Source organism: Danio aesculapii, chromosome 24 (genome assembly GCF_903798145.1).
Source record: "Danio aesculapii chromosome 24, fDanAes4.1, whole genome shotgun sequence".
Lineage (NCBI taxonomy): Eukaryota > Metazoa > Chordata > Actinopteri > Cypriniformes > Danionidae > Danio > Danio aesculapii.
In genome coordinates this window covers 8,165,497-8,181,929 of record NC_079458.1, presented here as the reverse complement: position 1 = coordinate 8,181,929, position 16,433 = coordinate 8,165,497, and the positions used below count along the sequence as shown (strand labels likewise).

The 16,433-nt window shown below is 32.2% G+C and overlaps 1 protein-coding gene and 1 long non-coding RNA gene across 2 annotated transcripts in view; one reads left to right on the top strand and one right to left on the bottom strand.

Annotated features, from left to right (window-relative positions):
- Positions 1 to 1,106, top strand: LOC130218103 (uncharacterized). The gene is made up of 4 exons (XR_008835919.1): positions 1 to 72; positions 566 to 620; positions 699 to 760; positions 851 to 1,106. It is a non-coding gene; the product is annotated as an uncharacterized LOC130218103 (long non-coding RNA).
- A 1,914-nt stretch (positions 1,107 to 3,020) lies between these two features.
- The window catches only part of tmeff1b (transmembrane protein with EGF-like and two follistatin-like domains 1b), a 48,361-nt gene continuing 34,948 nt past the window's right edge, over positions 3,021 to 16,433 (bottom strand). The window contains exons 4-10 of the mRNA XM_056451089.1: positions 16,407 to 16,433; positions 13,744 to 13,843; positions 11,074 to 11,222; positions 9,244 to 9,300; positions 5,992 to 6,106; positions 5,719 to 5,880; positions 3,021 to 3,840 (exon numbers count right to left, since the gene is read on the bottom strand). Coding sequence (XP_056307064.1) covers positions 3,765 to 3,840; positions 5,719 to 5,880; positions 5,992 to 6,106; positions 9,244 to 9,300; positions 11,074 to 11,222; positions 13,744 to 13,843; positions 16,407 to 16,433 — 686 coding nt within the window. The 3' untranslated portion in view covers positions 3,021 to 3,764. The remainder of the gene's footprint in view (positions 3,841 to 5,718; positions 5,881 to 5,991; positions 6,107 to 9,243; positions 9,301 to 11,073; positions 11,223 to 13,743; positions 13,844 to 16,406) is intronic.

Sequence of the window (16,433 nt, the reverse complement as noted above, 5' to 3'; positions counted from 1 at the left end):
ACTTAATTCTCCAGAACTCTTCATTCAGCCGATACTCAACACCGTTATTTTGTTTTACACACTAAATCTCATGTGAGCAAACTTCTAGATCGTTTTCTTTATATAGCTGCTTTTATCGCAGTTTGTCATTTTATCATTTGAGAGCACAGTATGTCACCCTTAAAGAGACAGTACACTGAGAAATCATTCTCTTATCATTATAATCCCGACTTGCTGTCTTCTCTCGACCAGAAGTAAATATACTTTGAATCATGTTTTTGCCCATACTTCAAAATATCTTCTGATATATTTTGAAGGTCATACAGGTTTTGAATCACATGAATGTGAATTGTTTAGGGTGAACATCTTCTTTAATGAGACATTTTTGTGATGCTGTTTAAATAAAAAATGTACCTTTTAATGCCTTTTGGCCATTCATTTTCACAACAGTTGCACTTTGGATTGTTAAAAACAAGTTTCGAGGTGCAATTTTTGACATTAATACTGTTATGATTTCCATATAAACTACAAAAATGCCAATTTATGGACAAAACAGCAGATGCAATAATACATGTTCATTCTATAGACCTTAGCAAGTACTTGGCAACCAAAGCAACGTTGGACTGCAAATTTATGTGTAGGTAAGTAGTGTTTCAAAGTCACATTACTAACTCTTAACCTGGCATACATACTTTAGTTTTTTTTTCTTCTTTTTTCAGATTCGTGAGAATGGGGATTGGGATGACGACACTATTGATGAATTTTTCCAAAAAATGCATAGGTAAAACCTTTTTTTTAATTATTTTATCATTTAATTTTTTTTATTATTTTTTTTTTATTTATTCATTTATTTATTTATTTATTTATTTAGGCGATGCAGTGGCGCAGTAGGTAGGGCTGTCGCCTCACAGCAAGAAGGTCGCTGGTTCAGTTGGCGTTTCTGTGCGGAGTTTGCATGTTCTCCCTGCGTTCGTGTGGGTTTAAAGACATGTGGTACAGGTGAATTGGGTTGGCTAAATTGTCCATAGTGTATGAGTGTGAATGAGTCTGTGTGATTGTTTCCTAGAGATGGGTTGCGGCTGGAAGGGCATCCGCTGCGTAAAAACGTGCTGGATAAGTTTGATTGATAAAGGGACTAAGCTGAAAAGAAAATGAATGAATTAATTTATTTATTATTATATTTTATATAAATATATAGTTTTAGTATATAGTTTTTGTTTGTGTACTTGATGTTAAGTGTTGGTGTTTATTGTTGTGTGTCATTCTTGTTATGTGAAGCATCACCATGTCCGAATGAATTGCCCCAAGGCGATTAATAAACTAAACTTCTTATGATAAAGTAAAAATAAATGTAAGATAGCCAGATCGATTAATTTAATGTAATGTTTTTCTTTTTTTCACAAATTTAAGTGGATTGAACATAAATCAGTTAAGTTGTCCACCCAAAAAACTTAAGGATTGTGTTGTTTCTACTCATTTAACATTTTTAAGCTTTTTTCAGATCCGGGAAAATGGGGATTGGGATGACAACACTATTGTAAAATCTTTCCAAAAAAAAAAAATTGGTAAAACTTTTCTATTTATAGTCATTTATTTATTTATTACCTTATTTATTTATTTATTTTTTAATTTCTCAGTTTTTGTTTGTGTACTTGATGTTAAGTGTTGGTGTTTATTGTGTTGTGTCTCATTCTTGTTATGTGAAGCACCACCACGTCCAAATGAATTGCCCTAAGGGGATTAATAAAGCTTTAAACTAAACTAAACTAAACTAAACTAAACTAAACTAAACTAAACTACTTTGTAATAATGTAAAAATAAATACATAAAAAAAACAAATTTAAGTGGATCAAACATAAAACAATTAAGTTGTCCCCCAAATAACTTAAGAATTTTGTTGTTTCAACTCATTTTACTTTTTTCTCAGTTTTTGTTTGTGTACTTGATGTTCAGTGTTGGTGTTTATTGTTTTAAGTGTGTCATTCTTGTTATGTGAAGCACCACCATATCTGAATGAATTGCCCAATGGCACTATTGTTGAATCTTTCCTAAAGATGCATAGGTAAAACCTTTATATTTTAAGTACTTTTATTTATTTATTTATTATTTATTTATTTTTATTTATTTATTCAATTATTATTATTATTATTATTATTATTATTATTTATTAAATATGAAGAGTTCAGATGCAAAAACCTCTAAATGCTGTCTGAAATTTTCTTTTGAATATATCATTTTCATCAGGCTCCACTGTAGAGGTTCGGTAATTTCACCTTATGGCAAAGAATAAGTTCGTTTCATGGTTTTCAAGGTGAAATAACTCACCATAAACAGAGGAGGCTGAGAATAATGCTCATTTTCTATGGAAATTTCGGCAACACTTTATTTTGATGTATTAGACTGTCTGCTTAATATCTGTTGATACTGTTCCAACAGACATTTAACTGACTATAACAAACTTTGCATGTGCATGTCAACTTAACCCTAACCCCAACCTAACAGTCCACTAATAATCTAATGAGAATTAGTTGGCATGTAGATGCAATGTAACTTACGTTACAAACAGACCATCAAAATAACAATGTGACTAATATTTCCGACGGCACTTAAAGGTTTTTGCATCTGAAGTTGTTCATATATATATATATATATATAATTTTGATGCTAAGTGTTGGTGTTTATTGTGTTAAGTGTCATACTCATTATGTGAAGCACCATCATGTCTAAATGAATTGCCCTAAGGTGATTAATTAGGGGAATAATTAACACTTTAAACTAAATTAAACTAAACTACTTTGTTATAAAGTAAAAATAAATGTAAGATAGCCATATCGATTAACACTATTTTTGATTCTTTCCAAAAAATGCATAGGTAAAACTTTTCTATTTATAAAACTTTGTTATAGAGTAAGCTACAAGCTGAATTTTCTGAGCATGATGCTAACCATTTTATCGTAAAATTAGAAAGTGTTTAAAGTTATTCAGGACAAGCCATGCCAGAATGACTTTACGTTGTGTCAAGGCAACAATAAAAGGTACTGTAAGACTGAGAATTAAATTTTATTAAACCTACAGCACGGGACACAGTTTCACAGGTCATGCGATATGCAGTTCATAGAATTAAATTAATGTCAATAATGTTCATTTTCAACATTAACAACACCGATAACATTAGAACAGAAAAACTACAAACATTTCAACATTGATAAGATTAGCTAGTCAAACACGTTGCATTTCATTCTCTGGAATTCCCTTCAAAAGAAAGTGTAAACGTCTTCACGTCGGCGCACTTGTTCGTATCCAATTAAATTTGGTGTTCAGCTAAATTTGATTTGAAGAAATAAGAATCAAATCAAAAGGTGGGTTGGTGGGTTGGGGGGCAGTTAAAGAGACAGTTCAGAGTTAATATTTTCAATAAAGAAGCACATTCCATGGAAATCGTGGACATCCGTTTTTGTGGTACAGTTTGTGTGCCGAGAGTTACATTTAACAATATGTGAAAAAACCTGGTACCACAATCGAAATAAAAAAATAATAATAATAAAAAAAGAGCTGGCTTATATCATTCATTTGACAGTGTTTGCCACTGACATCAAGTACCTAAAATGTCCTGGAAACAAGAAAACCATAAGGCACCATCCAATAAAATAATAAAAATAAAACTTTCAAATCTGAAATAACCGTATTGTCCAGAGTCAAGAAAGCACAAAACCAAAAGAAAAAAGCACATTAAAACTGTAATCCACTCGGTACAAAAAGTATCAAAAAATGAAAATAAAAACAAACTACATCATCCTTGAAGAGTTGTTGGATGGATAGTTTTGCTGTTGTCGTCTTTTACGATTGTTCTTAGGACATTTCCTGAAAAAAAAGAAGATATTATATTATATTATATTATATTATATTATATTATATTATATTATATTATATTATATTATATTATATTATATTGACATCAAATACAATTTCAATTTAAGTGATTTAATATATAGTTAAAATTATTAGCCCAATTTCTGTTTAACAGAAGGAAGAACACATTTCTAAACACAATAGTTTGAATAACTAATTTCTAATAACAGATTTATTTTTATCTTTGCCATGATGGCGGTAAATAATATTTGACTAGATATTTATCAAGACACTAGTATTCAGCTTAAAGTGACATTTATTTTACTAGGTTAATTTGGCAAGTCGTTGTATCACGATGGTTTGTTCTGTAGACAATCAAATATTGCTTAAGGGGTCTAATAATTTTGACCTTAAAATGGTATAAAAAAAACCAACAGACTGCTTTTATTCTAGCCGAAATAAAACAAATAAGATTTTCTCCAGAAGAAAACATTTTATAGGAAATACTGTGAGAAATTTCTTGCTCTGTTAAACATCATTTGGGAAATAAAAAAAAAATTTAAAAAAGAGAAAAAAAAAATCACAGGAGGGCAAATAACTTTGACTTAAACTGCACATAGATACCATATTGAATGCAAGTAAAGTGCCTAAATTTAAATAACTTTTCTGAAAATAATAGGTCAATATATATATGAAACAAAGGTCCATCATTATTCAGAGCAACACATATACTTACGTAAAAAGAAACCCACATTCTTATGCTGGCCACTACTTACATGAATATGAATATACTACCTGACTAAAGTCTTGTTGCCTATCCAAGTTTTAGAAACAACAAATAATAACTTGACTTCTAGTTGATCATTTGGTATCAGAAGTGGCTTATATGGAAGGCAAAGGCCTCTAGATTACGCTTATTTTACCAAAATAAAATATGATCATGCCTTGATTTTTAATTATTTAATTAGTACAGTAAGGTCTGACTTTGCTTAGACAAAAGTCCTTTCACTTAACAGAAATAATGTACAGTATAGAATATAAAGTCATGGTGCAGTGGAAAAAGAATGAATATTGAGTATGTCTCCCATGAGCTTGGAGGACTGCATCTATACATCTCTGCAATGACTCAAATAACTTATTAATAAAGTCATCTGGAATGGCAAAGAAAGCATTCCTGCAGGACTCCCAGAATTCATCAAGATTCTTTGGGTTCATCTTCAATGTCTCTTCCTTCATCTAACCCAGACATTCTCAATAATATTCATGTCTGGTGACTGGGCTGGCCAATCCTGGAGCACCTTGACCTTCTTTGCTTTCAGGAACTTTGATGTGGAGGCTGAAGTATGAGGAGCAGCACTATCCTGCTGAAGAATTTGCAATGATACATTTGTAATGTAATGGGCAGCACAAATGTCTTGATACCTCAGGCTGTAGATGTTGCCATCCACTCTGCAGATCTCTCACATGCCCCAATACTGAATGTAACCCCAAACCATGATATTTCCTTCACCAAACTTGACTGATTTCTATGAGAATCTTGGGTCCATGCAGGTTCCAATAGCTCATCTGCAGTATTTGTGATGATTGAGATACAGTTCAACAGATGATTCATCAGAAAAATCTACCTTCTGCCACTTTTCCAAATGGTCAACTAGAAGTAAAGTTATTATTTGTTGCTCCTACAATCGGGATCGACGACAAGACTTTTGTCAGGTAGTGTATATCAGACACTAATGGCACTAAATTTTATGTTTTATTAAACATGTTTTACAGATAAATGGGAATTTCGAGAAATTCATTACTCCATCAAATGATTCTAGTTCTAAATGACAATTTTCAACTACTAAATCACCCAGAATGCCACAGGTGGATGTTTTCTCCAGCACTCACCTGGTAATACACATGACAACTGCCACGATAATGGCGATCTGCACGGCTCCGATGATAGCAGCTATGAGCACATAATGAAGTTTCTGACCGCTGGGTACCACGTATAGGATGTTAAAGTCTGCGATCTCGTCACACTGTGTCCCTGTGTAACCTGAATCACACCTGTGGATGTACAAGAATTCATCTCAAGCTCATTTTTCCAAAGAAAGAATATTTTTTTAATGGACAGCTTAATGGATATAAACAGTTCTATGCGACCAAATCTGAGCTCACCTGCAGGTAGCGATGCCATAATTGAATTCACACTGGCCGTGGACACAAAAGTTGGCATAGTCGTCTGTGCAGGGAACTGGCAACCAGCCGTATCCTTTTCCTTCTTTTGCTGGGTCTAAAAGCAGAACAATCCAATTAAACTTGAAGCTTTTAAGAGTGGCTTTTTACACCTAGACGTTTGTTTCTGAACCTGGCGCGTTTGCCCTCTTAGCTTGGTTCGTTTGCACATACAGTATGTGAAACCCGCAGTCACTCTCAGATCCGTGCCAAAACAATCAGTCTGTTGTAGTGAGAAAGCAATGTGACCCAACAAACTAACAAACCAGGCTATTTCACAGTGTATTATGGTTATGGGGGACGGTTTCGGGTATGTTCGGTAATATGAACATAGATGGACTAAATTTAAATATTAAATTCAATTAAATCAAATTTATTAATCAAACTTGTTATCATGTTTTCAGTGTTTTGATGGATATTGAGTGGTTCTTAATTAAATTTGTGATATTAAATAAACAGTGACAGGTTTGCTTTCCTGCACCTATTAATGGATGACCATGAAAGACCGCACATATTTATTTTCTTATTGTTTAACTTCCATGTGTGAGTCAGTGTGTAATAAAATACAACTATGCATCTAGTTTTACAGATGCCTGTTTTAAAGAAACATGTTTTGTGATCACTTTCAATGTCTTGATTTGCCGGTTTCAAACTGATAAATTAATATTTCTGGCGCAAACATGCATTTACAATGGTATGACCCATTATAGGGGAGGTCAAATGTATATTGAATTTATCATAAATTTAAAATTTTCAGATCTTTTTATTAACATTTTGGTCAATAAAACATCAATTTCAAAAATATTTGAAAAACATAGACAAATTATCTTCGCTCTAACAGAGCCCCCCGACCCACTGCACCATTTCTATACAATATATTATGCCCATTTAAAATCTGTTTTACATCATGTCATGATTTATACACATATACTGTACAAGTAGATAAAAATTCCATTATATGTTCACTCATCTATTGCACATATATACTGTACGCACACAATGAATACGTACATGTATATATACACGCTTAACAAATGTAAAATAAAGAAATAAAATTATTTAGATAAAAATGAAAAATAAAAACATGGGAAGGAAAAAAAAATTGAGAAACAAATAAACAACGGCCAAACTACAAATAGTAAATTTGGATCCATTTGCTATATATATATGTCAGCACTGGCTGCCATTTAAGATAACATTTTTGACTGCAACCTTTGGTGGAGTACCGAATCTTCTACGTTGCAAGATGGTACATAAGATACCTAATCCAATGATTAAACGTTGGAGGAAATTTGTCCTTCCATTTAAGCAGTATAAGACGTCAGTTAATGTTGAAAAACAAATCATGCTTTTGGTATTACTGTCTAAGCTGGGATCTGTAATTAAACCAAATATTCCTACAATAGGGCAAGGGTCAATTGATACATGCAAAACATTTGAAAAGAAATTAAATAATAATTGCCAGAACTTGGTAATTTTAGAACATGACCAAATAAAGTGTGTGTGATTAGCTATCTCTACTTCACATCTATTACATAAGGGATTTATAGTTGGTGAAAATTTAGCTAATTTTGCTTTTGTCCAATGTAGACAGTGGACCACTTTAAACTGAATAATTGTATGTCGCAAACAAATTGAAGTTGAGTGAATCTGGTGAATAATGTCATGCCAAATTTCCTCAGAGAAAATCAACTCAAGTTCATTTTCCCATTGTTAATTCGACTTTGTTACTGAAGTTAGATTTTGTGAGGAGATAATAGAGTAAATCACACCTATATTACCTTTGAGAACTGGGTTGGTTTTTAAAATGTTGTCAAGTAATGTTTCTGTTGGTAAAGTCGAAAAAAGTCTACTGTATTAGAAATCATAAAACTGCGGCTCTGTAAATAGAATTTATCTATTATTTTAATTATTGATATTATTTAAGATACAGATCAGAGCAAGCTATTACTTAACTATTAAAGGGTAGACCCCTCATACATCTTGTTTTGATGTCCTTCAGGGGGGATCAAGCGTTAATAAGGGGTGTCAGACCCCCCCAAACCTCCCTGTAATCCACACCTTGCCTCAGATGCAAGTAACTTTTACAAGTAACTTTAAATATTCAGTAAAATATCACACATAACAAAAGTAAAGAGCTGTTCACTTTAAGGCGAGACTTTTGTTCTCATGCACTTGATAATTTTGAGAATTTGGGCTTTTTGGCTGTTCATAACGTGTTTTTTTTTCTCGTCTAATGGACCAAGGTATCCAAAATTCTTTTTTTAAGTATTTCTTTTATCACACTTTGTCAATTTGTGTCTGCAGACTTCAATTATAAACCATTTTTAAAGGTCTTTTTTAAAAGGTTGTTTTTTTTAAATGTCTTTTTTTTGTTGTCAAAAAATCTCCCACTTCAACTACGCTTACATATTCCAAACTGCAGTTTTAGTCAGATATATTTTCTGAATGTTTTAACAGCAATATACATAGTTTTATTATATATAAAACATTTTATTCTACAAAAAAATGTACAAAAAAGAAAAGAAATTGGGCTGTTCATGGTATTTTGTGGGCTGATAAAAGAGTTTCCCAAAATCCCCTTGAATCTAAAATTACAAGTATTTAAATAAGTAAATAAATAAACAATAATAATAATAAAAAAGAAACTTAAGACTTCGTCCAATCATCAGATTTTTGCTTAGAAATGTGTGCAAATCAGTGCAGATTTAAAGCATGAAATCAAAATGTACAACCTTTTGCTAGTGCATTGTTATTCTATTTAATCCATGCAAGTTATTCAATAGAAAAAAATAGCTTATTTTGGTAATCTTTAATCAAATCTAATCATTTGCTTCAGCTCTGGAATGGCAGTCCTGCACTGATGATGTCAGTTTGTCAGTTGGTATGAAATATGCATAGCCACGCCTCTCCAACCATTAGTTTGCTGCGAGTGCAAGAATACAAAAGGAGCACAAAAAATAACCCTCCGCCCCCCTACTCAATATTCATTCCAAAACATACTAAAATAAAAGTCTGAAGCAATGTTCTAGTTCACACAGACTTTAAATAACGCCTCATTTACATATTAAAACTGCATTTCTTAAAAAAATCAATCATTTGAATAAGTATTGCTAGAAGTATTTAATTTCATTTTTCCATATTTACCCAAAGTGTCTTACCTAGAATATGAACATGATTGAAAAGATAACTTACCAGTATAATCTGGCTTGTAGGGAAGTCCAGCTTCAGTTTTCTTAGCTTTGTCTTTATCTGAGTGATGAAAAAATAACACAGATTGAATAAGGTATGCAAACTATCATTAATTAAAGCGAATAAAACTGCAGGTCACATTGTGAGTTGTTTTTTTTTTTTTTGTTTGATTATGCATTTCCTGCAGAGCTGTTTTCTCTGGAGTCTTAAAAATAATACATTTACAAAATAAAAGTCATACATGCACAGCACAATTCACATTTACAAAACACAGAATGCATGTGTTTATGAATCAAATTTTGAACTTTAGATTTGCATATTTATGAATCGTGTTTTGAACTTACGAATTGGATTTGAGTATTTTAAAATCTTTTTTAAATTTACAAATTGGATTTGCATATTTATGAATCATGTTTTGAGCTTATGAAGTGGATTTGCATATTTATGAATCGTGTTTTGAATTTACGAATTGGATTTGAGTATTTTAAAATCTTTTTTAAATTTACAAATTGGATTTGCATATTTATGAATCATGTTTTGAGCTTATGAAGTGGATTTGCATATTTATGAATCGAGTTTTGAACTTACGAAGTGGATTTGCATATTTATGAATCATGTTTTGAACTTACGAAGTGGATTTGCATATTTATGAATCGAGTTTTGAACTTATGAAGTGGATTTGCATATTTATGAATCGAGTTTTGAACTTACGAAGTAGATTTGCATATTTATGAATCGAGTTTTGAACTTACGAAGTGGATTTGCATATTTATGAATCGAGTTTTAAACTTACGAAGTGGATTTGCATATTTATGAATCGAGTTTTAAACTTACGAAGTGGATTTGCATATTTATGAATCGTGTTTTGAATTTACAAATTGGATTTGTGTGTTTTTTCAAATCTTTTTTAAATTTACGAATTAGATTTGTGTATTTATGAATCGTGTTTTGAATTTACAAATTGGATTTGTGTATGTTTGAATCGTGTTTTAAACTTATGAAGTGGATTTGCATATTTATGAATCGTGTTTTGAATTTACAAATTGGATTTGCATAATTATGAATCGTGTTTTGAATTTACAAATTGGATTTGCATAATTATGAATCGTGTTTTGAATTTACAAATTGGATTTGTGTGTTTTTTAAAATCTTTTTTAAATTTACGAATTAGATTTGTGTATTTATGAATCGTGTTTTGAATTTACAAATTGGATTTGTGTATGTTTGAATCGTGTTTTAAACTTATGAAGTGGATTTGCATATTTATGAATCGTGTTTTGAATTTACAAATTGGATTTGCATAATTATGAATCGTGTTTTGAATTTACAAAGTGGATTTGCATAATTATGAATCGTGTTTTGAATTTACGAAGTGGATTTGCATAATTATGAATCGTGTTTTTAATTTACGAAGTGGATGTGTTCGATTAAGAATCATGTCTTGAATTTACGAATTGGATTTGAGTATTTTAAAATCTTTTTTAAATTTACAAATTGGATTTGTGTGTTTATGAATCATGTTTTGAACTTATGAAGTGGATTTGCATATTTATGAATCGAGTTTTGAACTTACGAAGTGGATTTGCATATTTATGAATCGAGTTTTGAACCTACAAAGTGGATTTGCATATTTAATGATCATGTTTTTAATTTATGAATTGGATTTGTGTATTTTTTAATCCTTTTTTAATTTATGAACTGGAGTTTTGCATTTCTGAATCGTTTTTTGAACTTACAATTGGATTTTGTAAATGTGAATTGTGCTGTGGATGTTTGAATTTCAGTTCGTAAATGTGTTATTTTTGAGACTGATCTTGCTCCATATTTTCTGACCTGGGCATCTCCCTAAATGTTTGACGTCGATCTGTTCCTGCTTCATACAGGATGCCTCTCGCACCAGGCAGGGATTGTGGTAAGAGTTTCCATCTGTGCCACACACTGGATTCTCATTGTGTCCGCTGCAGTCGATTTTACACGAACAGCTGCAACATTAAACATGAACAACAACAACAGTTTCAATGCATTCGTGCTTTTAATTATTTAAAGCCCAAAACAGTTCCCCGCTAACAATAAGCACTTTACTCGAAACAAATGTTTTTGATAAAGCTGTGGATGTCATCTCAACCAATAAGGGTTTTTATTGTTCAATAAAATTAAAACCATAAAATGAACAAGCATTCTTACGTGAGTCAAAAACAAGTGATAAATCAGTAAAAAGGGCTTTAGTGTTAGCAAGTATTAGAGCTTTATTTTTTCCTAACACATTATAATGTTATATATTAATTCAATATATTTAGAGTAAAACAAAATACTGTTTTTACCATAAAAACTAATTTAGCAATTTTTTTCAAAATGTCTAAATAATTTAAATTATATTTACAGCTAAACTATGGAAAAAATTAAGAAAACCATGTTAAAATATTTCTGGAGATGCAATTTATTGTTTTAGATTTACATGTTTGAGTAAATGTATTTTATTTTGTTTTATTTTGTAAACTAATGACATTTCTTTACAAATTTAAAATAAAACTGTTGCCGTTGGCACAAAATGTGTCATGTTTTCAGATATAATTATATTTAGTTTTGAATGTTTTAACTTCAGAAGAAATCAATAAATCATTCTTCAGTTGTCATTTTCTGAAAAAAAAAGCTCTGACATTAGACTTTAGGATAAAACCAAAATATTTTAACTTTAACATTTTATTCAAACCCAAAACTGATAAATACAGTAAATCAAGAGAAAATCAGATTTATCAAGTAGTCCCTTCTTCATAGCTGCATATATCGTATTATAGTTTATATATTTATTAGTATATATTTTTAACCGTAGTTCATTTTAATTTCATTATTTACGTTTTTTTAATGTTTACACATGTGACTAAACTTTGTATTGTATTTTTATTACCTAGCTTTGGCAGAATAATAAATGCTATAAATATATATTAGTTTTAAGGTTTTTTTTACACAGATCAATTGTTTTACCTCAGAAGACTCAGGTATTTATTTTGTTTAGCTTTTATATAATGTGGAAAAAATTAGATAAGTCTGAAGAAAGAAAAAACTCAAGTATTGGGTGAAATTTCGGTTTAACAACAATTAGAATAGTATACAAATGATACTAAACTAACATTAATACAAGTATGTTTTTATGTGTGGTAAATTCAATCACATAAGCAAGGTTAGACAGAATCTGCAGACTTTTTAGCTATAGCTGTGCAAAACTTTGTAAAAAAAAAATTGCAGATTTATAAGGATTAATTTTAGGAGTATCGTAACTAAAAACTTCATTCATTCAGTCATTTTCCTTCAGCTAAGTACCTTTATTTATCAGGGGTCACCACAGTGGAATGAACTGCCAACTTATCCAGCATATGTTTTACACAAAAAATGCCCTTCCCGCTGCAACCCAGTCCTGGGAAACACCCATACACAGTCATTCACAGTATGGCCAGTTTAGTTTATTTAATTCACCTATAGCGCATGTCTTTGTCTGGGGTGCCCAATACGTTAATTGCGATTTACCGGTCGATCGCAAAGGTAGTGTGGGTAGATCATATTCATTTCATATGGCATTTAAATAAATAGACACAGTTAGAAACTAGTTTTGCAGCACTTAGAGACGTTGGAACGGTTTAGTCCAAATATCGTTCCACCATGACTGATGATCGTTTGGTAGTGTGCTTAAGGCTGGCTATGACTATGCTTCCCTGGCTGATTCCATTCAGTGCATAGGTAATGACAAAAATATGGGTTCATACAGTTATGCAAGATGCATTAATATATATTGTACAAATACAGAATTGTCAATGTTTATAAATAATTATGTTTTGCATTTTTATATTAGGAAGATCATTTTGACTTGGTCATTTTAGTAGCTTACATGCTGAAAAAGTGTGGGCACCCCTGCTTTACATACTGTATTGTGAAGAAATCATATGAACATTTTCATATTAGTCAATATTATACTGAAATTAATTTAATACTAGCTGCAGTGTTGCTGTAAATCTGAACGTCATATCATCAATACAGTATCAGTACTTTAAAGGCTGTCTGTCCCGTTGAGACCTGTGCTGGTTGATCATCTCCCCCTGCTGGTTCACCTAATGTAACTTCAGTTTATCTGAGCGTTTGAGAATATTTCCCCCTCAATCTCATGTCCTTGAAGCTACAGTGGTTTCTGGAATTAGTCCACACTGTTCATTAGCGCTTGGCATGAAAACGAAGCAGGCAGAAAAAAACTTTTGACACAAAAAGAAGTTTTGCAATCCTTCTCCGTCTCATGGGAGCCGTGTTATTTTCTCGGCTTTGATAGAGCTGAACCCTGTCCAACATTCATGCTTTTATATTAGGCACAATAGCAGTTGTTTCCAATGTTGAAAAACAAAACCTTCATATTCATTACTTAAAGCGCTCTGGCATGAAACAACTTCGGGACTCGTTAATTACTAACTCTCGCTCGTTAATTTGAAGCAGAAATGGTGAAGGAATAAAAGCGGCACGTACGAGTCTTCATCCTCTGCGTCTTCGTCACACTCAGCGCCGTACTTGCAGTTGCTGCATTTGGTGACTTTCTTGCCCGACTCTAAGCCCGATCCATCAAGTTCTGTAAAAATATGGGGAAATACCATTTAAATGACAGTCATTTTACAATACAAGACATATAAGCCTTTATATTTATCTTTCATGGTGGACCACATGATTTCTAACATACAGTTAAAGACTAAATTATCCCGGCAGGCACAGGATGTCAACATGTCAGATTGACGTTGTACCCTAATGTCATCGAACATTACATTTGGGTAGAAATTAAAATCGTGTTGACGTCAGAACTCAACATTAGATTTGAATTGCTTTCAACCCAACCTAAAAACAACCAAATATCAACGTCCAATGATGTTACAGCTTGACGTTGTGTGGATGTTACCACTATAACGTGCATCAGACATTGGATTTTGGTTGCCATACATTGCGAAAAAATGTCAGTATTTGATGTCAATATGACGTTGGTTTAAGATGTTGGCTCGACGTTGGATTTTGGTCACTTTCCAAAACAATCTAAAATCAACTACATATCTACATCATTTGACGTCAAAATAACGTTGTCCTTAGACGCTGGCTAGACATTGAATTTTAGTCACCAGATGTTACGACCTAAATCTAACCTAATGTCTTATGACGTCGTGTGCCTGCTTGGAATATGTAAAATATTTCATTCTTTTTCTAATATTTCCAGAGTGATGTTAATCATTATCCCTGCCAGCATTTTTGATGATTTTTACCTTAATTTGACAGCCCTTGGGATATTTTATTATAGGAATATATGAGCATATTATACAGTTGAAGTCAGAATTATTAGCCCCCCTTTGAATTTTTTTTCTCTTTGAAATATTCCCCAGATGATGCTTAACAGAGCAGAGAAATTTCTCACAGTATTTCCTATTTTTTTTTCATCTGGAGAACGTTTTAATTGTTTTATTTCGGCTAGATCAAAAGCAGTTTTTAATTTCTTCAATTCGTTTTGAGGTCAAAATTATTCGCCCCTTTAAGCTATATATTTTTTCGATAATCTACAGAACAAACCATCGTTATACAATAACTAATTACCCTAACCTGCCTAGTTAACCTAGTAAAGCCTTGAAATGTATCAAGATACTATCTTAAAAAATATCTAGTAAAATATTATTTACTGTCATCATGTCAAAGATTAAATAAATCAGTTATTAGAAATGAGTTATTAAAACTGTTATGTTTAGAAATGTGATGAAAAAAATCTATCTGTTAAACAGAAATTGGGAAAATCAATTGTTGATATATCTTGTCAACAGCAGGGAAAGAGTTACCAGAGTAAGGACATTAATATATAAGTATTTCCCATTATATTTTTCTTCTGAAGAAAGTCTTAATTCTAAGTTTGGCTGACATACAAACTATTTAAAAAAAAAAAAAATTTTAAACTGCTTAAAAAGGTCAATATTATTAGAACTCTTAAGAAATGATGTGTGTTGATTGCCTACAGAACAAACCACTGTTGTCCAATGACATGCCTAATTAACAACTTGTTTATTTAACCTAATTAACCAAGTTAACCCTATATATATATATATATATATATATATATATATATATATATATATATATATATATATATATATATATATATATATATATATATATATATATAAACCCCCCCCCCCCCCCCCCCACACACACACACACACACACACACCGGCCACTTTATTAGGTACACCTGTCAAACTGCTTGTTATAAATTTCTAGTCAGCCAATCACATGGCAGCAACATGGTCAAGACAATCTGCTGCAGCTCAAACCGAGCATCAGAATGAGGAAGAAAGGTGATTTAAAGTGACTTTGAACGTGGCATGGTTGTTGGTGCCAGACGAGCTGGTCTGAGTGTTTCAGAAACTGCTGATCTACTGGAATTTTCACGCACAAACATCTCTAGGGTTTACAGAGAATGGTCAGAAAAAGAGAAATTATCCAGTGAGTGACAGTTCTGTGGGCGTAAATGCCTTGTTGATGCCAGAGGTCAGAGGAGAATGGCCAGACTGAATATATATATATATATACATATTGTTCGACATATATAGTTAATTTTATTTGATGAATTGTGATTATTATTATACATACGCTACTTTAAAATGTCTATAAGAGACCAAACTTGGCACCAAAAAAATTGAGAAATGGGTCCAAAAAAGTTCAGCGCCATAATAACCTCCCCTTTCAACAAGACTGATTGTTTAAAAGCACTGTAAGAGGACGATTAAAATGCTCAGTGACACAGATTTGACAAGTGTCCAGTTCATCCTCAACAGGCCTTGGGTTGCGCTCCAGCAGCGCTCTGTAATTTACAGTAATGACAGCTCTAAACACACAGGCCTTCATCTGTGAACCCGCACCAGCTCACGCTTTTATCACACAACGGCATAACGGCCTAAAAATACACTCAGATGACATGTTTTGGCTGATCCACAGAGCTCTGAAGTGCGGAGCTGCGACCCATTTCTGAGATCGTTTGATGTCTCTAGGTCAAAAACCCTAGAAATGACCAGTTTCAGTTTCCTAAAAATTACCCTTGTTGCTTTTTGGTCACTTATAAGACACACATGGACACACACAACAAAAATAGCAACGAAAAACAAACAAACCTCCATCTCCAGATCCCGAGCTGCTAT